This window comes from Phalaenopsis equestris, unplaced genomic scaffold, assembly GCF_001263595.1.
Source record: "Phalaenopsis equestris unplaced genomic scaffold, ASM126359v1 Scaffold000589, whole genome shotgun sequence".
In the NCBI taxonomy this organism is placed as follows: Eukaryota; Viridiplantae; Streptophyta; class Magnoliopsida; order Asparagales; family Orchidaceae; genus Phalaenopsis; species Phalaenopsis equestris.
The window spans coordinates 30918-57176 of record NW_018165029.1 but is presented as its reverse complement, the minus strand read 5'-3'; the positions used below and the strand labels follow the sequence as shown (position 1 = coordinate 57176).

General features: G+C 35.9%; 4 protein-coding genes across 7 annotated transcripts in view; 2 read left to right on the top strand and 2 right to left on the bottom strand.

The window, feature by feature from the left end:
* Window positions 1-443: 443 nt before the first annotated feature.
* On the bottom strand, window positions 444-3468 carry LOC110029530 (pentatricopeptide repeat-containing protein At4g33990-like). Its single transcript, XM_020731859.1, has one exon. It carries the CDS (start codon window positions 3144-3146, stop codon window positions 819-821), a length of 2328 nt encoding a protein of 775 aa, XP_020587518.1. The 5' UTR covers window positions 3147-3468; the 3' UTR covers window positions 444-818.
* Window positions 3469-4759: 1291 nt separating this feature from the next.
* On the bottom strand, window positions 4760-13402 carry LOC110029529 (protein ROOT PRIMORDIUM DEFECTIVE 1). Of its 2 annotated transcripts, none has more exons than XM_020731858.1 (2): window positions 11739-13402; window positions 4760-4956 (listed from the first exon to the last, which is right to left on the bottom strand). In XM_020731858.1, exon 1 carries the CDS (start codon window positions 13240-13242, stop codon window positions 12094-12096), a length of 1149 nt encoding a protein of 382 aa, XP_020587517.1. In that variant the 5' UTR covers window positions 13243-13402; the 3' UTR covers window positions 4760-4956; window positions 11739-12093. The 2 variants fall into 2 exon arrangements, with proteins under 2 accessions (XP_020587517.1, XP_020587515.1); XM_020731856.1 differs by lacking the exon at window positions 4760-4956 and adding an exon at window positions 6663-6966.
* A 5620-nt stretch (window positions 13403-19022) lies between these two features.
* On the top strand, window positions 19023-25381 carry LOC110029536. 3 transcript variants are annotated; one of them, XM_020731868.1, is made up of 8 exons: window positions 19023-19364; window positions 20342-20441; window positions 20711-20806; window positions 20880-21620; window positions 22861-23224; window positions 23348-23429; window positions 24326-24553; window positions 25227-25381. In XM_020731868.1, the coding sequence occupies exons 1-7, from the start codon at window positions 19056-19058 to the stop codon at window positions 24530-24532; spliced, it is 1899 nt and encodes a 632-aa protein (XP_020587527.1). In that variant the 5' UTR covers window positions 19023-19055; the 3' UTR covers window positions 24533-24553; window positions 25227-25381. The 3 variants fall into 3 exon arrangements, with proteins under 3 accessions (XP_020587527.1, XP_020587528.1, XP_020587526.1); XM_020731869.1 differs by lacking the exon at window positions 25227-25381 and adding an exon at window positions 24932-25189 and having other exon boundaries at window positions 20342-20420; XM_020731867.1 differs by lacking the exon at window positions 25227-25381 and adding an exon at window positions 24932-25188.
* Window positions 25382-25985: 604 nt separating this feature from the next.
* The window catches only part of LOC110029523 (nodulation-signaling pathway 2 protein-like), a 1664-nt gene continuing 1390 nt past the window's right edge, over window positions 25986-26259 (top strand). The window contains exon 1 of the mRNA XM_020731851.1: window positions 25986-26115. Coding sequence (XP_020587510.1) covers window positions 25986-26115 — 130 coding nt within the window. The remainder of the gene's footprint in view (window positions 26116-26259) is intronic.

Here is a 26259-nt window from a genome sequence, read left to right as displayed (position 1 = left end):
TATATATATATATATGAGAGAAAGATTTACATGTATACCACTCATATATACAACCCCTAAACTTCAATATTTTCACTTCTTCAAAGTTAAAAAAGTCATATTTTTCATGTAATATGAAAGATTTGAGGGGCATAAATGTAAAAATTAGCATTTAGGCATTAGCAATGTAACCACAAAGAAAGATATCCCCATAAATAATCTATGAGTAATAAAGATAATTAATAAAAAAATTCATATAAAATAATCTATGCATTTACATACATAGCACACATTTTTTATGTATTTATATATTTCACACCTAAGCTTTCATATTTAGACACATACAAGTCAAATTTTTACCATCACATTAAAAAATAGTACATTTGCCACTTTTTAAACATAAAATGCACATTTTTTAAAACACCAAAATATTACATATGTAAATATGAGAGTTTAGATATGAAATATATAAATACACAAAAATTGTGTGATATGTATGTAAATTTCCCAAAATAATAACCATTAGGCAATATTAGCCATGTTCACCACTGAACCCTCTGAAGCTCTGTATAACTTCATCACCAATCTCCTCTTCTTCATCTTCTCACCTTTGCCACCATTACAGAACTTAAAAGAAAAGCTTCTTGCGACATAAATACTAAGGCGGTGTTTGGTAGCATACTACAATTTTCACGCGTTCCTTCTTTCACTTCTCTCGTTCCGTCGTCTTTAGGACGTGAATTTGTTGATTGCTAGACGGATTTATGCCGCAATCGCTCGCAATTTCTTCCGTTCCGGATGTATAGGAATCTAAGATGCAGCCAAGCACCGCCTTCGAATCACCAATAATCTCCACATGAACAAATCCCTCCCTTAAAATGATGAAACCGATTTGAATCTCTCACAACAATCTCTCTCTCTGTAATCCTCGAAATATACTTCGTGGCATTATGACAATCTCCACAGACTCTCAAATTCTTAAAAATATAAATCCTGCTCCCCTTCTCTGTGCTTATGATTCCAAAAACCATAGCCAATCTCTCACTATGAGAGCTTAAAATACTCTCCTTCTCATCATCTTCCACATCCTGCAACACAAAACTGTAATCTGGAACATAACCAATCTGCTTCATCTTCTCCATTAACCTCACCAACTCTCTGTAAATCTCTCCATACCGAGCATGAGACCGATCCCCTGTAAAAAAAATGCTAACTTTATTATCCACTTCAATGGAGCTCCACCCTGGTGTCTTCCACAGACCCCTTTCTTCTACCAGAGATCGAATTCGATCAACTCCCTGCCATTCCCCGTTCCTCGCGTATAAATTAGATAGCAACACGTAGTAGCCGACGTTCTCGGAATCGAATTCAAAGAGCCATTTTGATGCCAATCTCCCTAATTCAACATCTCCATGGATCCTACAGGCAGCCAGAAGTGCTCCCCAAACTCCTCCATCAGGCTTTAATGGCATCTTCTCTATCAGTTTATAGGCTTCATTCAGAAACCCAGCTCTGCCTAACAAATCCACCATACATGCATAATGCTTCACCATTGGCTCAATTCCATACCTCAACTTCATCAACTGAAAGCATTCTCGTCCCTCCTGAACTAGTCCTCCATGGCTGCAAGCTGAGAGCAGTGAAACGAAGGTGACATGGTCTGGTCTAACTCCTTCCTTCTCCATCTCTGAAAACAGCTCCAATGCCCTCTTGCCTTCCCCGTGCGACCCGTGCCCGGCAATCATGGCGTTCCAAGGACCGGAGCTGGTTGTTCTCGGCATCATGGCGAACAGCGCTGCCGCATCGGCCAAGCTACCACATTTCGCATACATGTCGACTAGACACGTGGCAACGAACAAGTCGGAATTCAGACATTGTTTGATGGTGTCCCCATGAATCTTCATCCCTTTTCGTAGAGCTCCGACATGCGAGCAGGCAGGGAGTACGCCTGCAAATGTTCCTTGAACTGGTTTCAGTTCTTCTTCCTCCCTTCCCATGCATTCATAGAGCTCAATGGCCTCATTGGCAAATCCATTCTGCGAATAACTCGCAATCAAAGTGTTCCATGAGATCACATCTCTTGTGCGCATTTGATCAAACATAACTTGTGAAGATTCAATTTTGTTCATCTTCCCATACATGTCGATAATCGCATTGCCGACAAATATGTCATCCTCATCCCATCCTCTGCGCACGAAAAAACCATGAATTGAGCGGCAATTCAGTTCGTGTCGGATCTGAGCGACTGCGGAAGCAAGACTAACCACTGTCAGAACATCAGGATTAAGTTTTTGGTTCTTCATCAAATCGAAGAACTCGAACGCAGCGGTTGAATCGCCGGATTGTTCGTAGGCGGCGATCATGGTGTTCCAAGTAACCAAATCTCTGCAATCCATTGAATCGAATACATGACGTGCGTAATTCAGACAATTAAGCTTGCTATACATATCAATCAAAGCATTTGACACAAAAATATCAGAATCCAAACCATGCTTTATGCTATAAATATGCAGAGCCATACCCATTAGCAAGTCATTGAGTGAAGCAGAAAGAGGAAGAATGGTTGAAACAGTAACTTTATCCATAAAAGCTCCCTCTTTTATCATCTGGTTAAGAACTTCAACTGCATCATCTTCCCTCCCATTCTGGCAGAGCACAGACAAGATAGCATTCCAGCAACCTGAATCTCTAAGCGGCATTTCATCAAACACCTTCTCTGCATGATCCACCGACCCAAACTTTGAATATTCACCGATCAAAGAAGAGGAGACGAACACATCGGTATCAAAACCCATTCTTTTTATCAAAGAATGCATCTTTTTGACATCTTCTAAGGATCTGCAGGATTTAAGGGCGACGGGGAAAGTGAAGGAATCGGGGCGAAGAGCGGGGAGGGAGAGGAGGCGGTGGAAGCAGAGAAAAGCTTCGGCGAGGAAGCCATGGCGGACGAAGGAGGAGATCATGGAGTTATAGGAGAAGATGTTGTGTTTGGGTACTGCGTTGAAGGTGAGAACGGCGGCGGAGATGTCGCCGAGACGAGAGTAGAGGTTGAGGAGATCGGTGGAGAGAAGAATGTCGGCTGACTGGCCGGAGATGAGGAGAAGAGCGTGGAGAATGCGAGATGAGCGGAGCGAGTTGCAGGAGAGGAGACGGCGGTGAAAGTTCATCTTGTGAAGTGGGCATTGTCGGAGATGGAGAGCGGGTTTGAAAAATTAGAATTATTTAAGAGTGAAGTGTTAAAATAGTCCCCATTATTTGCATATTAAAAAATAGTTCATATAAAAATATTTCACATATTACCTTCTTAGTTTCAAAATTTAATGCTCTATTTTATATCTCAAAATACAAGAAAGTATACATCATATTATACATGTAAATCATATAATGCGCAGGCGAGGGTATGTCGACCTCCTGGCACGAAAACGTGAGACACAAGGCAGGCACAGGTGTGCCACGGCCAGAGCACGGGTGCGCTCGGGCAAATCCCCACCTTGGTGCCCTAGACACGTATCAAAGGGTCTTGATAGACATCTTTCGACTATGGGATACCACACATGAATAAAACATAATCCCATAGGTTCGAATGACAGTCTCAAATGTGTGACATCAGAATCAATGCCAATGAACATCATTTAAAGCTTGCAAACAAGCTTGTTAAGAAGATTGATAAATAGTTTCATTTAAAGTTCATAAATAAGATTGATTTAATGCCTATGAATAAATTCAATTAAAGCTTAACCTAAGTTATTAAATAAGCACAATTAAAGCTTAATTTAAATTCATTTATATTAAATGAAATTATATTTTAATTTATAATCCATAAAACAACATAAAAGCTTATTTGTTAAGTTGTTCATTTAATTAATGTATTTTATACTTATTTTAGTTATTCATTTAAAAACTCATTTAAATTTTTTTTTGTAAGTTCAACACCTCATTTATAAGCTTGATAAAACTCATTTGATTAAGAAATATATAGCTCAACCACACTAATCATCTTGCTCCATAAGCCTTATTTAGTGAGAAAATAAATAACATGATAATACTATTTTTAAGTTGTTCAATAAATTTTATTTGGATGGAAATTGAGTACCTCGATAATGTACTCATTACTCTGCTTGATAATAACTCGATTATCATCAATATGAAACGAACAAGAATCAAACTCAACTTTGAACTAAACTTGAACAAAACACAATGAGGAAGAAATAGTTCATCTTTGAGTAGATGTTGAGCCAAGCCAAACATTCTGAGAGGAATCCAATGAGGAAGAAATAGTTCATCTTTGTGTGTGTAGAGAGAGAGAGAGAAGGCTATCATTATCATTCTAATTTAAGGAAAAAATATCACCTTTTGCTCATGGTTGTGAAATAATGGAGGAGACATGGAAACCATTTGCCTTCTGCTCATGGCTCATTTGATGATGATTTATCTGCTTTGTTTTTTTTAACATTATGACATATAAAATCTTATATTGTGCAGGAAACTTTACCATGACTTTGCTATCATGGATACCATACTTGCAAAGAAATTCATTCAATGCAAGGGAGGATAAAAATCACTTTTTTACTCATTTGATGATGATTTATCTGCTTTGTTTTTTTTTAACATTATGACATAAAATCTGATTTTGTGCATGAAACTTTACCATGACTTTGCTATCATGGATAACATACTTGCAAAGAAATTCATTCAATCCAAGGGAGGATAAAAATCACTTTTTTTTATATAAAAAATACAGTAGTAATATTCAATTAAATCAAAACATGAATGGGAAGATGAGGAGTTCAAATGTCATTTGAGGGGCAAGAATCTCAACCCGGACGATGAACATGGATTTTGGCTAGACCAAACATGCGGATCAGGAGAACATGGAACGACCATTGTGGGATCGTTTCATAATTTTTCTTCATAATCCGTGTGCGCACACCGGCAAACTTGCCGTGGAATGCTGACTTGGTTAGACTCATTATGTTCCTATAGAAAATCAAAATTCAAAGGCAGTTCAATAATAATGATAATTATTCATGGGAAAATGTAAAGTGTTTACTCCATTACAAGTATCTGTGTTCCACCAATCCATTTTACATATAGAGTGATGTTTTTTTTCCAAGCAAAGCGTAAATAATAATCTATACTAATTATCTTGAGTTGCTTAAGATGCAAGTCTGAAGCTTTCAGAACAAATCATTCTTAGATACAAGCAAATTATAAGAAAAATGTTGCATTCCTGAATGAATAGGCAAATAAGATGCTATGATTAATTCCTCCAAACTTGTCATATCCTTCCAGACCAAAAGAGAATGTCTTTGGATTCAATACCTGCTGACATCATAAGCACTTCCAATTCCCAAGAAAACATGTGATGAAAATAATGAATAGGGATAGATAGGGAACTTATAGAAGGAAAAAAGGGATCCATCCTGGGATGAGATGGTAACCAAAGCTTGATTTAAAGACTGGAAGGAAGAATTGAAGTTTTATTATCCCTCCCTTTTTCCCACTTCTTGTTCATCTAGTGCCATGCATGTTTAAGATATAATGCATCAATCATCAATTTAAATATGATGTTAATTAAAATATTATTTCAATACAAAGTGAGTATTTTCCCAATAAATGAAATAGCTGGTATATTTATAGGGCATATGAAGCTATATATATATATATATATATGACAACAGCATGTGTCTATCCACTCCATATGTGCTAATTCGAGCCAAATGGAATTGAACCTGGGATCGAGGGGACTTACGCCGAAGCTGCCAACCAACAAGTCATCAATTGCGAACTTTCTATATATATATATTCATGCATAACTAGATAGAGAGAGGGAGAGAGAGGGAAACCCAAACAGAAAAAATTGAACCAAATTGCCGGGCCATCCAATGTAAGGAGAGTCCACACATAATTTCTTAAAGAAACCAAGCTAGCCATATCATCATCTTGAAATACATAGCAAACATAACATATAGTTAGCAATGCATATAAAAAAAAATAAATAAATAAATAAAAAATCATATATATATATAAAACAATGTAAAGGAAAACCTGATCTTATTCCTCAAAATATATTTATTTTGTTTGTTCATAGATTTAACATGCACTTCTACACACCATATTCTACATTATTTTATGTATAAATCAAAACACATGCTTGCAAAAATGCACAAGTTTTTTGAGGTAAAATCCAAGATCGTGAATTGGCATGCTTGCTTAAGCAGTTCTCCAAGGAATCCACAAAGAAGACATTGCAGGTTACACCTTAGTGATCTTATGAAATCAACTTCATATTGCAACAAATTCCTCCAAAGTATGAAATGTTTTGCATTGTAACTAGCTATAGAAATCTAAAAAATTTAGTCAATCGAATCAATTGCATATGGAATGATACCGGCTGGTTTCTTCCATCTTGTCGATGACTGAAAATTCAATGGGCTACAATTCATTAGTTCTGTAATTAGCTAACACCTAAACTTTAAATTTTACAGTTATAACACCCAAGAATTTCATGTCACATCGAAAATACCACCATTGTAACTTAGAAAAAAAAAACAAATGAGTAATAATGTAACGAGCAACCAAGTACCTGACAATGCAATAATGATCATTGACGTAAACATGCCATGGTTAGTTATCATTACTTATAAGTAAATAAAAGCAAGTAGGAGTGCACTTATGGGCTTATATTGAGTAAATCATTTAATTTTTAATTAAATTCATGCTTACTGTATACATGTGCAGCTGCCCATATCAAGTTCTAAATTCTTTGAATATCATGACAATGAAAAAATTTCTTCGAACTCTTTGATAAGTGACAAAAATAAATTTTATGCTACAAACATGGAAATACAATCCTACTGGCCTCTCCTAAGCTTTTCTCCATATTAGATATGAATGTGAGATCCTGTAACTCAATATTAATTGCTTCAGCCAATTGTTCATAAAATCTTCGCCATGTAGTCTTTGAATCATATCCAGCCATAGCAACTGCAAAGGTAAACTAACCATTATTGCCATCCAAAGAAGTTTTGGATAATAATACATCTAAATATTTTGATTTTAGGTGGCAAGCATCAATTCTAATTAGATGTCGGCAACAAACTATAAAACCATCAATACAAGTGTTAAAGATCATAAAGAATCTCTTAAATGAATAGTCACAATCATCATGTGTATACAATATGTGTACCAAGATTCTTAATAATAAGTGTTTGGAACCCACTTGTGTTGTCATCAACTACAACTATAATACATGCGGCTTCGTCTCATGATTGCCCCAGCTTCATATATGGTATATTTTTTATACCATCATATTTTTGTAAATTGATCCTTGGACTTCCAAAGCAACGTGTCTTGTTGGTTTTTTCCTTTTAAGTATCTAAGAATCCACTTCACCACCTTCCAATAATGTTTGTCTAGATTACTCATGTACCCTCTGACCACTCCCACCACAAGTGTAATATCTGGTATTGTACATATCATTGCATACATCAAACTTTCAATTGTTGAAGCATACAGAGTTCTTCTCATCTAATTTGCTCTATTTCAGACTTAGTTAATTATTCCTTAAATAGCTTAAAGTACATTCTCAACATATTCTGCCTGAGAAAACTTCAAAGTATCTACACTCCAGTCCTTTTATATTATCAAATCGAGGAGTTTTTTTGTTGGACCTAAATCCTTCATTTCAAACTCCATCAATATTTGCTCCTTTAAGTCTTTGATCTTCTTCATATCCGTTCCCGCAATTAGCATGTCATTCAAAAGTTAAAAAAAAATATAACAATTATCAAATTCTTTAATAAAGCAACAAAATTTGCCTAACACTTTGTGTCCCAACTGTATGGCATAAACCTATCAAATCTCCTATACCACTTTCTTGGGATTTGCTTTAAACTATAAAGACTCTTCTTCAGTTTACAGACTAGTGAAATTTGATATCTCCGTGGTTGCATCATATGCAATTCCTCTTCTAAGCCACCACCATCTAAGAAGTTTGTTTAATCCATCTGCTTCAGATGTAAATCTTTCGTTGCTACATAGCTCAATACAACTCTAATAATTTTGATCTTAACTACAACAACACAACAACAACAGCAAAGCCTTAATCCCACTACGTGGGGTTGGCTACATGAATTCTTTTTCTCCATTGTGTCCTATTTAGTGTCATATTTTCATTTAGTTCTAGTAAATTAAGATCATTTTTAATACAATAAGCCCAAGTCTTCCTAGGTCTACCTCTGCCTTTCTTAACACAAGTCGAATCTAAAACATCTACTCTCCTAATCGGATCATCAGATGGTCGACGTTTAAATTTTGATCTTCACCATAGGAGAAAATATATCTGTGTAGTTTACTCCATTTTGTTGAAATCCTCCAAAATAAGCCTCATCTTGTAACGCTTGCAACTATCCAACTCTTCTTTCATCCAGTAAATCCACTTGTTGGGCAATGTCTTTTTGTTATATGATAATTCTGTCAAATATCATGTATGATTTGATATTAATGGCATCATCATAACACTTTGGCTCACCGCTATCAATTAACAATAAATAATACAAGGAAAGAGAATATATCTTTATCGGTTGTGTGATTCTATTAAACCTTCTAACTTTCATAGCAGGTATTTGAGGAATTTTTTGTGCTTCATCATATTGAGCACCTTTACCATCATTATCTTTTATCTCAATATACTTGGAGGGTTCTTCAAAAGTAACTGATGGACAATCCCGAGTCATATTTATCTCCTTGTATATTTTCATTTCATTAAAAATAATATCTCTGCTATCAATGAATTTATGATTTTAATAATCCAAAATTTTATACCCAAATTCAGCCAAGTTATTCCCAATGAAAGTGCACTTGACAGACTTTAGCTGAAGCTTACTCCCGGATTTTGGATCAACATAAACATATGATGAACAACCAAATACTTTCTAGAGAGATAAATTTACCTCTTTATTATTTCAAACTTTTTCAGGTAATCCTTCATTTAAAAATACTGACGGACCACAATTAATCAAATAAACTATAGTGTTCACTACTTCTGCTCAAAACTGTTTTGGCAAGCCTGTATGCAATCTCATGCTCCTAGCACTCCCTGTGATGATTTTATTCATGCGTTCTGCAGCACCATTCTTCTATAGTGTCTTTGAAATGGTGAACTAATACTTCATTCCTCTTAAAGCGCAATAACTCATAAACATTTAACCACGATACTTTTCATCATTATCTGATATGAGACGCTTCAACTTCATGTCTTTCTCATTCTCAACCATGACTTTCCACTTCTTAAACACTTCAAATATATCAAATTTATGTTTAAAGAAGTACACACATACCTTTACGATGTGATCATTAATGAAAGTGACAAAGTATTGAATCAACAATTAGAATAGGACCTCATATATCAATTTGCGCTAACTTCAACTTAATTGACTTCATCTTTGATCCACTTTATAGAACACAATATTTGTTTTCTTGTTATGAACACAATCTTCACAAAAATCTATATCTACAGATTTCAAATTAAAAAGTTTATTCGTAGAAAAGAGGGACTTCATATATTTCAAATGCATATGGCCAAACAAGTGGTTCCATAGACCTACATCACTTTTTGTTCCATCCATACTAATTGAATCAGTTGTCTCATCGATCAAATAAAAAGGTGCTCTCCATGTTATCTTGAGCACCATCATTACCACTTTAGCCAACTTCAATAAATGTGAAACTAGTCGCATACCTATCATGCGAGCTGACTCATAGCAATTAAATTTCTCTTCAAACATGAAACATATCTAATTTCATTGAGCTTCCAAGTTGAATCATTTGACAACTAGATACCAACATTATCATTTTCAATTATATTACAGGGCTCAATATCTCCCAAATACACATTTCTTAGATCACTTTAGGTGTAGTTTTTAAACACCTCTTTCTTAAAGCATGCATGCAAATAGGTTCTTGAATCCATTATGCATGATTTAGTATTAAATAAGGACAAAACAAAGGGGTCATCTTGGATTTCATACGTGGACATACTTTTAAAAGCTTTCTACCTAGACCTCCACCACCAACCTTCTTTGAAGCTTTGCAATCCTTCTTAAAGTTGCATTTCTTTTTGCAGTTCCAACAATCACCTATAACATTTCCTCTTTCTAACTTGACATTTCCTCCACTAGACTTGAATCTTTCTTCGTTTGTATTTCTATCAAGATTCATTCCTCTATTTTCAACTTTCATAGCAAAAATTAAAATTTCACAGCTCGCCTTCTTACAAACTTTTCATTCAACATTAACTCCACCATATCATCAAAATTTAACTTCATATTAATTGTATAGTTAATCACCGCAGTAACTAGTCCATCCATCTATTTGGCCATGACAATAGGATTAATAGTACCCTGACATTGTCATTGAACTTGAAGCCAACATAATGCAATTAATTAGTCATAATATTAATATTATTCAAGTGCCCAGCCACTGGACCATCCACCATCCTCATATTGAATAATTCTCTCAATCAAAAAACTTTATTAGAAATCGAGGAATGCTCATACATCATCGTTAAGGTGGCCATGAGATCATCTGCAGTCTTCTCATTCACATTGTTGAAAGCAATAAATAAAGAAAGTGAAAGTTTGATCAAACTTAGTATTGTTCAATCAAGCAATTTGTATTCTTACAGAGTTATTTATTACAACTTCTTGGCGATTCTTTCCAGTGGCAAATAGAATTTCTTTTGATTCAATAAATCTTCATTTATATTTTTCAAAAAGAAAATTCGAACTGTTGATCTTTTCCACCTTGTGCCCTCGCTTGAATCAAAGAACTACAAAAAAAAACCTGCTCTGATATCACTTGTTAAGAAAAATATACAAAAATCTTGAACACCAATTCAAGAGATCTAAAACAAAATTTAGAACAGAAGCACTTCGCTCCTCTCTCCTTCACACAAAATCCTTCCTTCAACACACGAGCACTTCACGCTTTTTTCTCACAGCAAAAGATGAAATATAAAGTCCTAAAATGCAGAATTTTAGTTACATCTCTAGGTGTTGGTTTTCCAGGTGCACTGTTCTAGGGAACATTTCGGGTGCGGCAACGCCACCCCTGAGCATTGAGTTTTTGGCACACTGTTCTTGGGCATCTAAGCGCCTCCACTAGTGCTGGGTTCCTATAACCAGGCATCGCCTAGGGGTTGGCCACCCCCCTTAGCCCAATCAGGCCCCACATATAACACGGGATTTACTAAATCCAGATTTATAGGATTAATTAAATCCTGCTATTCCATCTATTGCCAGACAGCCCCAAAAGATGCAAGCATAGTAAAGCTGGAAACATTGGAGTAACCATCTAAAAGTTCTATGGCGTATACCATAACTTTAAAGGACCTCCATAATCTAAGCCAGCGCTTTAAAACTTTTCAAGAATAAAAGACTAGTTAGCAAAATTCTAAATACATTATTAGGACAGGAATCCATATATAGATCTCATTGAATGTTCCATAACAGAAGGATTTTGTTATCATGTAATCATCTCCATAATCAGATTCTTAGATAACAGAAAAAAAAAATCATAAACAATAGAACATTTTTTCATAAATCCATTGATGTTTGAAGGAAATTGTGCCAAATCACCAACCTTGTTAGGTGACTAAAACTGACAAAATGATATACCCAACATCAAATTTGATTTCTCTCTAGAAACAGCAACTAGATGTTGAAAAAATGATAAAGAATATATCACATGTCTCAAACCTGTTCATCAAGAGATCACGCTCGCCCTGCACTCCATCACCTATGCCATTCCACATGCTTTGCATTAAGGTGATCAAAACCCATATCTTGGTTTGCCAATTCAGCAAAGGATGTAGCTTCAACTGTGTTCATTTGGAGACAAACACACCTTGCCCCTTAAACTGATGTAAAGGGAAGCAATATGTTCGCGTTACATAGCTCTTAGGACCAGTTCTTTTTCATATAGCAAATTTAGAAGGCTCAAAGTTGCTTCTAAGGACATTGGTCAATGGATAAGGAAAACTCATAAAGCCAACCAAAGCAATTAGGACAAGGCTTGATGGTGATGATGATTTTAATCTATATAAAAGAATACTTAAACGGCCAGCTGATTACTAAAATCAAGATAAGTCCTTCCAATAAGCGAAACAAACCTATCTTGGAACTGCAGCAGAGGACATTTCTCTATTAAATTACATCCATCATAAGCTTCTTTAAGAAACACAGTACTCCAAGCCCCCTTATTCGTAATGTAGAAAATTCCATGATTCTTAACCAAGCAAAGTAGCAGCTTACAGGGAAGCTGGTATTCATTATGGAATGCATCTAGCTTATTTGAAGTTAGCATTTTCTCCATCGTCAAGCTCAGGAGCTCATGAAGCACCGCAACAGCCCGTTTCCTGGCTTGCGGCGTGGCTGGTTGGATCCTCCTGGCACTCAGATATGGTGAAGGAAATGCCATTTTCTGCCATTTCTGAACTTCCTCGAGATAATGCGCATTCGGTCTAAACCCAGACGCATAACTTATCTTAAACGCATGAGGTCCCGGAAAATTACCATCTTTTCCAACTACCTTCCTAGATCCTACTTCCAACCTTCCAAGATCCAAGCTTTCTTCCCGGACGGTGACGGCTAATGAAGAATCCCAGCTCTCAAGGTTGAGATACTCCGAACCGTTCACAGATTTTACGGAAAAGTAATTCGGGTATTTGGGAATCAGGCATTCTCTAAAATTTTTCGGCAAACCCAGCTCGGACTGGATCAATTCGATCTTCCGTAAAGGAACCCGGCAATCGATGGACATCATGAGAAGCTTACGAAGGTGGCGGACCAAGATGGGTTCCATCAATTGCTGGGCTCGAGCTTCATCGGAGGAGATGCGTTCCGCCTTATCAGTGAGGCGTACCGAGATGGGGGAGCCTGAGGCCCCGCCGCCTGATACTTTAAAAATGGCGGGGTGCTTCTCGATAAGGGAGACAAAGTTCCATTTTTTTACGAAGCCGACCTCTTTCTCAAGGTCGCGGAGGAGGAAGGAACGCGATTTCTGGGCGCCGATGATGGAACGGAGGCGGAGGAGGAGAGCGGGCTTCTTACGGAGGTCCATCACCTTGTCGAGCTCGGGAACGCGGTGATAGATTTTCTTCTTCGGGCGGCGGCCGACGCCATTGGAGTAGAAGATGGGGGCGGTGGAGGAGAGGCATGAGGGAAGAGTTTTGGGGGAAAGGAAATGGGACTTCAGGAGCATCGAGCATGGAGTCGGATTAAAAAAAAAATGAAATTTGATTGAGAGGAACTGCGCAACCCTTGTGCAACCCTATCCAATATCCATTAGGTTAACTCTAGGTGAAGAATAAGGTTGACAATGAAGTGTAGGTGAAGATCCTCCCATTAGCAACAGATGAAGAGTGATTGCATTTCAGGAATATAAAAAATCTGTTTTTAGACTCAGTAAACTCTAAATAGCATTTTGGGATGTAGTAGTTTTATTTTATTAATGTTTTCTTACTTTTCTCTCATTTTTTTTAAAGCTTAAAGGTGTATGTAAGTTCTTTAGAGCTTCTCATAAATACTAATTACTTTCTTGTCATTTTGTTGTGGAAGGTGAATTCAAAACATTATAGCTCGAAAGGCATTAGAGTTCGTAAAATTTATTGTGAATGCAACTTACAATGCAAAATATTTACTACTTATAAAGGTGAGAATCAAAAGAAGCTTTTATAGAGGTCTTAGAAATTGCTTAGAACAATATTACAATTATTTCAGATGGATTGTTGAAATAGACGATAGATTATTTGATCAAAGTATGTTTAAAAAGAATAGTTTGAAGATGTGAAGAAGAAAAATTATGATGACTTGAAGTTCCTGATTAAAATCTCAACTGCACAACAATTTGTTTTCGTTGCTATGATTTTCTTAATATTTGTGTGCTTTTGGTTTTGATGAATATATTGTATTATTGTACAACATGAATGCACCTACACAAATCTAGAGGAGTGATTGGAGACATAAAGAACATGAATTATTAGCCGTACAATTGGTCGGTCTCATAAGACGCCCGAATGAAGTGAACAAATGACCCAATAAATACCGCATGGTCGCATCAACATCTTCTATTCAGTAACTACCTTAATGAAAATCAGCAGTCGTCCAGGATGAGGTTCTTTAGTATAGACACATAGACTGAAGGTAGGTTTTTTGTTAGATTACGGTGATTCAGCTATTGCCCGATGTAACAATCCTATCGAAGGACGATTCGTCTTCACATTTGGAAGGGGTGATTGAAGATCATCAAGTCGACAGAAGGATGTTTGGCCGATTGAATGAATCATGGCAAATTGAAAGATTTCCAAGCAACCAAATTGGGCATTTACGAATGTAAAACAATGTTAAAGGCAGCTACATAAATATAGTTATGGTAACAATGATTATGGGGTCATAATAAATGTTATTCAGTTACAAATGTGTAAATGTAATGACTCATTAATTATAATAACGTCCTCTTTTAAAATGAGGACAACCAGGTAATTTACCGGATTCTACATATGAACTATAAATAAGATAATCATTTTCAAGAAAATGAACTCCGAACACAATTCTTACTAAAATTATAAAGAATGTTTAAACCAAATTTTCTTTCATCTTGCATCTGATTAACGGTCTACTCCTTTGATGTGATCCATAGGACAATTTATGATCTAACATCCTAAAAAGTGCATTGAGTGTGAAATCATGCTTTCTATAAGACAAAGAGCACGTAAGGGTGAAGGAATACATTAAGGGGAAACCTTTGATGTGGAGTCAGTTCGAGAATTTTTACAACAACAAATCCAGGGTCTCCATGACTGGATGATCGGACAAATTGCAGAGCTGGCTTGAGTAGTGCTCGAGAGAAGGACACAACCTCTCCCACAACTTGATCCATTGTCACCCGAGCCTCAAAGCTAAAAGGCGGCCCAACCCGCTGAGCAAGTGGAGGAGTCACAATACCAGGATAATGTCAAATCCGTGCAAAGGGGAGAACCACAACCAGCAGTGATAGAATTCTATCATCAAATGGACAATGCGTTCGCTATATAGTGGAATCTAAGCCACCATAGTACTTTAAGGTTCCTACCTAGGAACCATATAAAGGTCGAAGCGAACCTGATGGTCATATTGCATCCTTTGAGTCGAAAATCTACCTTCTAAAGATTTTTGACGCAATAAAATGTCAGTTGTTCAATACTACACTGAGAGATTTCACACTCAGGTGGTTCAATGAGCTTCCCATATGAATTATTAATTCCTTCAGAGACTTTAAAAAGTTATTTTTGACACAGTTTGCTAGCGCTCCAAAACTAAGAAAAGATTCAGATTCTTTGTGGTATATAAAACAGGACCAAACAAGGGCCTACGAGTATATGTTACAAGGTTCCAGAAGGAGATGCTCAATGTTTGGAACTTGGAGCCGACAATCAACGAGGCGGCCTTGGCACAAGAACTAAAGAGTCCACAGTTCCGATATTTTTGGGGTTTACAAAAGCCCGAAAACATTGACCGGTAGAAGATCATCAATTCGAGCTAAGGATATTTGGTCGGCCAAATGAATCATGGTCGATCGAACAAATTCCAAGCAAACGAATTTGGAAGTTACGAATGTAAAATAGTGTTACAGAAATATAATAACACTAGCAACAGTCATGGGGTCAGAATAAATGTTATTCATCTACAAATGTGTAAATGTAATAGCTCAATAATTATAGTAACATCCTCTTTTTAAATGGAGACAACCATATAATTTACCACATCCTACCTATAAACCATAAATAGGATGATCATTTCCAAGAAAAAGACTCCCAATGTAATTCTAACTAAAAATACAAAGTGTGTTTAAATCATATTTTCTATCTTCTTTCATACGATTAACACTTTATTCCTTAGCCGTGATTCACGGGACAATTTAAGATCCAACAATTATGAAATACGAATGATGTAATCTAAAGTTCATCGATAATGTATCCCATGTGGTTTAGCATATTTATATACTTTTTTTGCATATATTGTGACATATTTAAGATTTAATCTGAATATCCACTGTTTTAATGTAGTGTTTCTCTCTTATGAAATATGAATGAATAACAAACAAGTCAAATTTAAATTTATAATTATAAAATATAGGAGCATTTCATTCAAAAATTTATGTCAACAATTGCAAGGCCAGCCTTTGTTTGAGCTTTTTTGGGGGGGAATGATGGATATGCTTCACTACAATAATGATATGACATTGTTGTAGATTATCTTTAATCAAATCAACATCATTTAAAAACCTTATAAATATTTCGTACCAACTTGTTCGATTCATTTATGTTCGTGAACAACAAAGTTTTTTATTTTTTTTTAAACCCGGAGTCGCCAGCTTGTTCGATCGTATTACAATTCTCTTTTTCTAATAGTCGTCTTTTTTTGGATCATTAAAAAGGATTTGGAGAAGAGAAAGATTGGAAAGAAAGAAAATAAGATGAAATTGGACAAAGTGGCATAATAATTTAAATTCATATCTATTTAAAAATTTTTACCTCTAAAATTACCTCATCTAAATAGTCATGCGACTTTTTTTGGCACTAGCGGTGTAAGTAAGGCAGACTCGTGATCTGACTCGAGCTCGACTTGATAAATGGCTCATGAGCTGAGCTCGATGAACTAATAAGCTAAGCTCAAGCTAATCCTGACTTAAACTCAAGAGGTTGCTCGTTTAAGAAAATTATAATCTAAATATATTTAAAATATATTAAATATAAAAAGTTTTATCTTTAAAGCAATAAAAAATATTTTTAAAATATATAATAAAAATAACAATTCATTAGCCGGCTCAAACAAAATAATGAAGCCATATTATTGATTCTTATTCGTCAAAATTTACCGTGCGCTGTTTGGGGACCGCAGCAAATCCTGTTAACTCGAAAGCAATGCCGCACGACAAAACAGACGCTGCAGTGTCGCTTTCACGTGAATCCCAGAATCGAACCGGTTTAGATACGCCGAAAGTTCATCCGGTCGGCCTAGCTGGACCGGACGGCTTCGAAATTAGCAAACGGGCAGCAACCCATCATCATGGGCCCCACCGCGGATCACGTTAAAGCTAAGCGGTCCCCACGTCCTCGTTCCACGAACCGACCTAAAAAAGCGAAGCGGCGGTCTAGTCCGACCGCCGAATAAATCTGATGCACCGAGGACCATCGGAGGACGAAGCACCGGAGCATTCGTCCAGTGAATCTATGGAGATCAGATGTGCACGTGGCGTTATGATGTGGATTTATTTGTTGAGCCGTGGGAACATCGTAACGCGGTTCCTATGAAGACTGCAGTATCAGAGCCGCTGAGCGGGCCCCGCCGCCGGAATCAGGCGGAAGTATTATCCACCATTGATTTCCCCCTTGTTTTTTTATTATTTATTTAATGTTCTGTCAAAAAAAAACTTTTTTTTTTTGCGAACAGCTCGTGTTCGGTTCGTTAATTTCGTTCGATAAGTTGATGAGCCGAACATGATTAAATTTGTAAACGAGCCAAACACGAACACACTACTCATCAAGTTTTTTGGCTCGATATACTACTCATCGTGTGTGTGTGTTTCGGCTTATTTTGTCTCGAAATACTTCTCATCAAGTTTATATATATATATATATATATTAAGTTGTATTTAAAAAAAATCTAATTGACTACAAGACTACACAAATTTATAATCAATTAAAATATGGATTGACAAAATAGAATAAAAATTATTAAATTAGATTCAGATGATGTTTTAATATAAGTAATAATTTTTAAATTTTGTTCAAACATTTATTGTCTTATGACTACATGATTATGATTGTTAAAAGTATTATTTGTTCGTGAACAGCTTGTGTTTGGCTCATTTACACCCCTATTATGGACTGAATTAGAGAATATTCAGAAAAAAAAAATTATCTTAAATGAAGAAATAAATAAATAAATAAATAAATAAATATGGAGGCTTTTACACTCATAGTTCGGCTCGTTTACACCCCTATTATGGACTGAATTAGAGAATATTAAAAAAAAAAAAATCTTAAATGAAGAAATAAATAAATAAATATTGAGGCTTTTACACCCATAACAAGAAAAAAAATGGATAGAAGATGATAATGAAGTAGAAATTACTTAACTTCCCTCATTTATGGACGTAGGAGGACACATACAAAATTATATTTATGCCTTTACCTTAATTGGATAGTGAATGTTATTTTAGTATTTTATAAATACGAGTTCAATGAACTCGCTGACAAGTACTTTCAAGTAGGAATAATCTCCCGATTGGTATCTTTTTGGCTAGGCTGACTGATTGAGCCGATGATATTGTTATTTGGGGAATAATGAGTCGAAGGATGAAGAGGTCGATCGTGTTCGTTCGGACGGTTCAAGTAGGAATAATCTCCCGATTGGTATCTTTTTAGCTAGGCTGACTGATTGAGCCGATGAGATTGCTATTTCAGGAATAATTAGTCGAAGGATGAAGAGGTCGATCATGTTAGTTCAGACAAGTTTCTTTATCTTAGTATGGGTGGATAATAACCGGTTTGTCGGTTCATCTACCCGTTATGTTTTATCTTTAGTGAACTGTCATATTCTCGTAGGATTCGTGCTTATAGATTTTTGGTATAAATCATATACCTTTGATCTTATGTATGGGTGGATAATAACCGGTTTGTCGGTTCATCTGCCCGTTATTGTTTTATCTTTAGTGAACTGTCATATTCTTGTACGATTCGTGCTTATACATTTTTGGTATAAATCATATTCCTTTGATCTTGAATTAATGATTTAAATTCTATAGAAAATAATTATGCAAATACAAGTAGAAATATGGTATGCAAGCAAATATTTTAAAAAAATATCTTAAGACGAAAATGCCCTTTCATTTTTAATTCCTATATATTATTTATAAAGGTATTTTCGTCATTTAAAATTGTGCCCGGCATTTACCCGCCATACCTTTAGTTAAAAACGTGCCGCCAGACTCAGGTCGCAAAAGCGAGGGGAACACTCCCTGTCAGGTCGAAAATGGCGGAATTAGGGTTAGGGTTAGGGTCAGGGGAAGAGGAGGAATCGAAGGGGGATGAACGAACGGCGAGAAGAGGAAAGCTCACCTCGAGGTGGGGTATCCGTCGTCATCATCGTCGCCTTCGGAGAGCTCGAGAAGGCGGCAACGATGAATCCGCCTATTACTCCTCCGGCCATTCTTCAGTCGGCGACGATAGCTACCATGAAGGTTCTTACTGGTTTGCATCTGCACCGGGAAGCTTTGGAGGCCGATTCTCCTTTGGATCGGAGCTATCCGCTCTCTCTCCGAGCCCACAATCCTCCTTCACGGTTTTTCTCCATTTCTCTTCCTCCCAGTCCAGATTTTATGATAGTTTTCTGCTTTCGGAACTTGAAATTTGTTCATAATGTGCTAAATTTGTCTCAAAATTTTGCCCTGAATGCGATAGATTTGTTAAGAGAGAGATGAGATAGTTTTCCTTAGGTTTTTCTCCATCTTCTCTTCTTTCCCAATCTCGGCTCTCTGCTAGTTTTCTGCTTCAGGAACTTGAAATTTCTTCATAATGTGCTAATTTTGTTTCAAAATTCTGCTCTATATGCTATAAATTTCTTAAGGCACAGATGATATAATTATGTTTTATCCTTTGGACTAATTTGTGGGCAGAAATGAAATCATTAGAATAAATTTTTTTAATTACATATCATCAAACTATGAATCCAATAAATGTGGTTGTTTTTAATCATACTTTCGATCTTCTGCCCTCACTTTTCCCTATCAAGCAGGGGCCGCAGATAAAGAGAGGTTATGTTTTGTTTCAGAAACTATTTCTTTCTTCCTTAAATTCTTTTGCATTTAATGTAAAAAACTACCAACTTTTTTTATATTTATTTATATAGCATCATGATTGCATCAACAAATATAAAGATTAAAATGTTAATTATTCGTATAAATTTTTTTCTTAATAATTTTTTGTGGATGCAATGGAGCTCATCTGCCCATACCTTTCTTTGGAGAAAACACACTAGGCTTTGCTACACCGAGCCTTTTTCGTTTTATTTTTTTTGTGCTTTTACATTCATACCACTCAATTTCTATATTTACACAGCTAACACCTTTTACTTTTACATTTATACCAACCAAATGTTTAAAAATACCACCATGGCAACTTATATGTAAAAACTGAAGTTTAGCTGTTAGATATGTAAATACATAAGATTTAAGTGGTACGTATGTAAATTCTCCATTTTTTAAAAATTTTTCACTGTTGACTTTAAGATTGTTAAATCATATATGAGTTGTGTTTCAGAATTTGGCCGGGTGTGAGCCGTCGTTTCTTCCTTGCCAGAACCCTGAGCCAGAGACAAGGGCATCTTCAACTAAAAGCTGTGAACTTTCTACACCAAAAGGCTGATATTTTTTCACTTTATTTCTACTGTTGCAGTCATCTCTGTTCTTCTCCAAGACTAATGACTTTTATTTTGGTTTTTTGCATATATACCACTCAATTCCTATGTATATGATATCTAACAGCAACAAAGTAGTAATTTTAATGTTTTTATATTTGACTTTTGAGTGGCATTACTGTAAAAAGGCAAACTTTAAGCGTTAGATACGTAAAGACATAGGAATGGAGTGGTATGTGCAAATGCCCCTCCTTTTTCTTTGGTTTTTACAGATCGAGGACTGGATGTAGTGATAGATGAAGAGCTGGAACAGGAGGAAAGAACCATAGATCCTCCAACTAACACCACTGTGTCTCACAGTCTCAGAGGTTAGAGACGACCTTAAACTTCTGGAAGCTTTTTCAACTTCTGTTAATAATTTTAACATTCATCTTGTCGAAGATTGCCAGAACCAAAGGGTTACTTTCGAATCCTTTTCTTCTCCGAGCGAACCTCGAAGATGGCGGCCAGGCTCACTCGATCTGAACGGCTATGGAACAAACGCCGGAGCTTCTTCATCGCTCCATCCCTTCACCTGCAGTGCCTATTACACAAAGAATAGTTGCGCTCCATCAATTCAGAGCAGATCCAACATGTTGCCGAGTCCCGGAACGCCGAATTACTTCCACGTTAATGGCGGAATCAGTTCTTGTCAGAAAGGATGGAGCTCCGAACGGGTTCCGTTGCCGGCGAGTCGCGTGCAGAGATACGGCGGCGGCTTCGCTCCATTGTTCCCTTTTAACAATGGCAGAACGATGCCGTCCAAGTGGGAGGATGCGGAGAGGTGGATTTGCAGCCCGGTTTCCGGCGATGGTTCGAAGAGGCCGGTGGTGCTTCCGCCATATCACCGGCGACCGAAGTCCAAGAGTGGTCCGCTTGGAGCTCCGGTGTTGATCTCTGGCTCTTCGTCTCATGCACCGGCATCGCCGCAGATCCCCTGCTTTGATAATGGGAAAGTTGTGAATTTTGAGGGCGGTTCGCCATTGCTGGCGGGGGTTCTCGTGACAGATCAGCAATTGTATGGTATGAATGGCAGAGAAAAACTTTTTGGTTTTAACTCTGAAGTTCATATCGATAGAGCGGCAAGTCTGGATTCCTTCGTGCAGCCATCGACTTCTTTGTCAGCCGAAGTTGTTTTCCGAGGTTAGCTACTAATTATACTTCTTCTTCAAGAGTAGTTGAGATGGTGTTAAATGTAAGGAAGGTTTGCATACATACCACTTACTTCCTATGTATTTACATATCTAGGGGTGTAAACGGCATGCTCAGCTCATGTTCGGCTCGTTTATATTTCGAGCTAAAAAAGTGTGTTCGTGTTCCGCTCGTTTGCTTAACGAGCCGAACACGAGCTGTTCACGAACAAAGAGTCCTTTTAACAACCCTAATCATGTAGACATAAGACAATAAGGGTTTGAGCAAGATTTAAAAATTATTATTTATATTAATACATCATTTGAATCTAATTTAATAATTTTTATTCTATTTTCTTAATCAATATTTTAATTGATTATAATATATATATATATATATATATATATATATAATATTTCAAGCCAAAATGAGCCGAACACGAACGAATACATCTTAGTTCGTGTTCGGCTCGTTAACTTATTGAATAAAATTAACGAGCCGAACACGAGCTGTTCGTGAACAACGAGCCGTTTTGACAGCCCTATACATATCTAACAGCTATACTTTAATTTTTTACATATATGCCGCTTTATCTACTTATGAAAACTGCATGTTTAACTTTTTTAGAAGTAATGATACCTAAATTTTACTTTTTACATTTATACCAGCTAAACCTTTCATATAACATAAAAAATACCACCATTCTTATTTTAAAATGTGAAATACAGCTTTTCTTGAAGAGGCAAGGCGGCATATGTGTAAAAATTGAAGCTTAGGTCTTAGATATTTAATACATAAGAGTTGGATGGTATGCATGTAAATCCTCCTTTTGTGTTTTGTATGGTGTACTTATGTTTTATTGCTGCCAATTAATTAACTCATTGATGTCTGGCTTAGGCTTTAGGCTGATTACAATGAATTAGTGAGCCTTTAAACATTTAGTGCACCTAACTTATAAAATTGTAAAATGTAAATCCATTTCTTATTAAGATGTTTGATAAACTTAAGGGAAGATTTACATGCATATCACTTAATTTCCATGTATTTACATATCTAACACCTAAAGTTCAATTTTTACATATATGTTAGCTTACTCATGAAAGTTAAAATAGTGACATTTTTTATCTAATAATATGAAGGATTTGGTTGGTATAAATGTAAAAAGTAAAATATAGGTGTACATACATTGGGGTTGGATGGTACGTATGCAAATGCATGACCTTTAATTATCATCTATTGTCAAAATTTTCAGGATATAGATTTAATGGGACTCGGGAACTAGCCACAATGATGTCCCCTTTGGCTAGGAGCAGAGATGTTGGCACGCAAATGAGTCCTGAAGGAAGTACTCCATCTTCCCCAAAGGAGAAGCCTTCGTCGCTATCTCAATCTCCACTATTTGTTCATACCATTACAGAGTTGCAGAGCAATTTTCCGTGTCTAGAGATCAGAGACGTGCAGGTGGATGACCGAGTCACAGTGACGAGGCGGTCGAAGAAACATATTTCTCGATGCTCTGATAAGCGATCGACAGATACATTGGAATGGAAGAAGAAAAGATTGGAGAATAGAATGGCGGATTGGGAAGTTATAGGCACCGAAAGACGCATATCAAAGTGAGTTGATTTTATTTGCATGAAGTTTTGAAATTTACTTGCTCCTTTTACATGAATGTTGATTTTTTTTAATGCAAATATGGTATTGCAGTTATTTAATTAAGGATTTAAATTATATCATAGGTTTGATAGGGAGGAAGCTAAGATTGCTGCCTGGGAGAACCTACAGAAAGCAAAAGCTGAGGCTGCTCTACAAAAACTGGAAGTGAGTTGTTTCTAAATGCTTAATATTTGCAATTTTATACTTAGCATCCATTTCTAATTCCAATGTATTTACATTTATAACACCTAAATTTAGATTTTCACTTTTATCTACCCAAATCTTTCACGTGAAATAAAAAAATTACCATATTTTAACTTTTAAGGGGGGAAATAGAACTTCTTGTGCATTGGTAAAATGGCAGATATGTAAAAATTGAAGTTTAGGTGTTAGATATGTACATACATGGGAATTGATAGTTCTACAAGTAATTCTTTAAAGAAATTGTGGTTATTTACAGACATACCGCCTAATTCTTATGTATTTATATATCTCACACCTAAACTTTACCTTTTATATTTATACCACTTAAATCTTTCTTGTCACAGAAAAAATACAGCCGTTTTTACTATTAAAAATTGAATTATGCCTTTTTGTGCATAGTTAAAATGTCATATATGTAAAAATTGAGGTTTAGGTGTTAGATATATAAATATATAAGAATTGAGTTGTATGTATATATAATATATGTATATATATATAAATATATATTTGTAATTCTCATCATAAGTAAAAAAAAAATCTTTGCAAGGTTTTATAACTAATTTTATAAATAGCTTTAGCCGTCCAGAACAGACCCTTAGCCCTACTGTGCTGCCATGTAATAAAAAGAAAAAGTTTACCTTCCCCACGACAATTTTTATGCATATGTTCATGACACCAAGGCGCTATAAGTATAAATATCAAACTTTGGGTGTTAAATATGTAAATAAGTAAGAATTGTATGGGTATGTATGCAAATTTCCCAAAAAAAATTTCTATTGTGCATGCTTTTACCCAATCAAATATAAATTTAGTACTAAAAGATGCCTAATTTGATATTTTGGACATTTTGCAATCAGATGAAATTAGAAAAAAAACGGTGTTCTTCAATGGAAAAGATTTTGAGCAGGCTTCGATCGGCTCAGAAGAGAGCTCAAAATATGCGAAGTTCGGTGGTGGCTCAACAAGTTTGCATGGCTCCCAAAACCGGCCGGAGCGTCTCGTATTTCCAAAAATATCGCCGAATGTCTTCTTTTCAAGGATGCTTTACCTGCCAAGGCTTCTAAACACATCATTGTTTTCTTAAGGTACTTTCTACCTCAGTTCTTAAAGTTCTCATCTTTGATGCTGATAAATTCTTATTTGGTAGTAGCCAACATTTTTCAATAATTTCCCTAATAAGCTATCAAAGAGAAGTCTATGGATATTTTTGAAATTACAAAATTTATGAACAGGAGTTTATTTGCAGTGTCTCCTAAATGAAATATTTATGTTCTAAGTGAAATCTTCAGGTAGTGTCTGCCTCAATTCTAAAAGTTTTATATCTTTGATTCTGATACACTAAGCTTTTGTAATTTATATGGTAGTAGCCGACATTTTGCAATAATTTCCCCAATAAGCTATTAAACTGAAGTTTTTGGATAGTTTTGAAATTACAAAATTAATGAACTGGAGTTTATTTGCAGGGTTTCCTAAGTGAAATCTTCTGGTAGTGTCCGCCTCAATTCTAAAATTTTATTTCATTGATGCTGATACCTTAAGTTTCTGTAATTTATTTGGATTCCGCTGACATTTTGCAGCAATTTCCCTAGTAAGCTATCAAACAAAAGTATATGGATATTTTTGAAATTACAAATTAATGAACTGGAGTTTTTTTGGAGGGTTCCCTAAGTGAAATCTTCTAGTCTTTGCCTCAATTCTAAAATTTTCTATATCCTTGATGCTACTTGTAAGTTCCTGTAATTTATTTGGGATTTGCAGCCATTTTGCATCAATGTTCCTAGTAAGCTATCAAACAAATGTCTTCGGGTAATTCTGAAATTACAAAGTTAATGGGCTGGAGTTTGTTTGGATGCCTTCCTAAGTGAAATATTCAATTCTGAAGTGAAATCTTCAGGTTGTCTCTGCCTCAATTCTAAAAAGTTCTATATCTTTGATGCTATTACCTTTAAGTTTCAGTAATTTATGTGGGAGTTGCAGACATTTTGCAATAATTTTATTCTGTTGTATGGATCTTTAGGAGAAATTAGTTCCAGTGAATATAGTTAATGTTGAATCATTTTTAGATGTAAGGTCTCATATTATTTATAAGTGCATATAACTCAGTAATGATTATATATCGTAAAGAGAGAAAGAAAAACAGTGAGAGAGGGAGATGGATGCTAGCCTTGAGAGAGAACTTAAGAAATGTATTCATTTCATTTTTTATCTCTGATGAGCTGGAGAAGTCAAGCTCCTCAGAGGTTCCCGAGGGGCAAGATTTTAGAGGGAGGGAGGGAGAGATGGAGCTTCCATCTTCTTTCCTTTAACCTTCCTTTTATACTGAAGAGAGAGACAATAATCGACATAATACATCTCGTACTGTATGATGCACTTTTCTAATGTTTTGATAAAAAGACTGCAATATGGATGTCAGTTGTGGTCGGTACCACGACCACCCCTAGTACTGGGTAAAAAGATTGAGTTCCAAGTATCAAATGAGGCCTTAATAATGGATTGACATGTCCTTAGTAGTATATGATGACCATCCTTGATAGCTGCCCTCACACAGGTGGGCTAGACTATCCTTTTGAGAGGAAGGAATATAATCGGTTCGACAGGTGGGCTCGAGCCACTTTGGCATGCGAGCTTGGTTTAGCCATTGCGGCAGGTGGGCTTGGTTTAATAAGAAAAAAAATTCTTTATACTCGTATTTGTATGTAATGATAACCTGATTGAATTTTTGAGTTGATGATTCTTGGGCTTTAATAGTTTGGGAAACTTACATACATATCACACAATTCTTATGTATTTA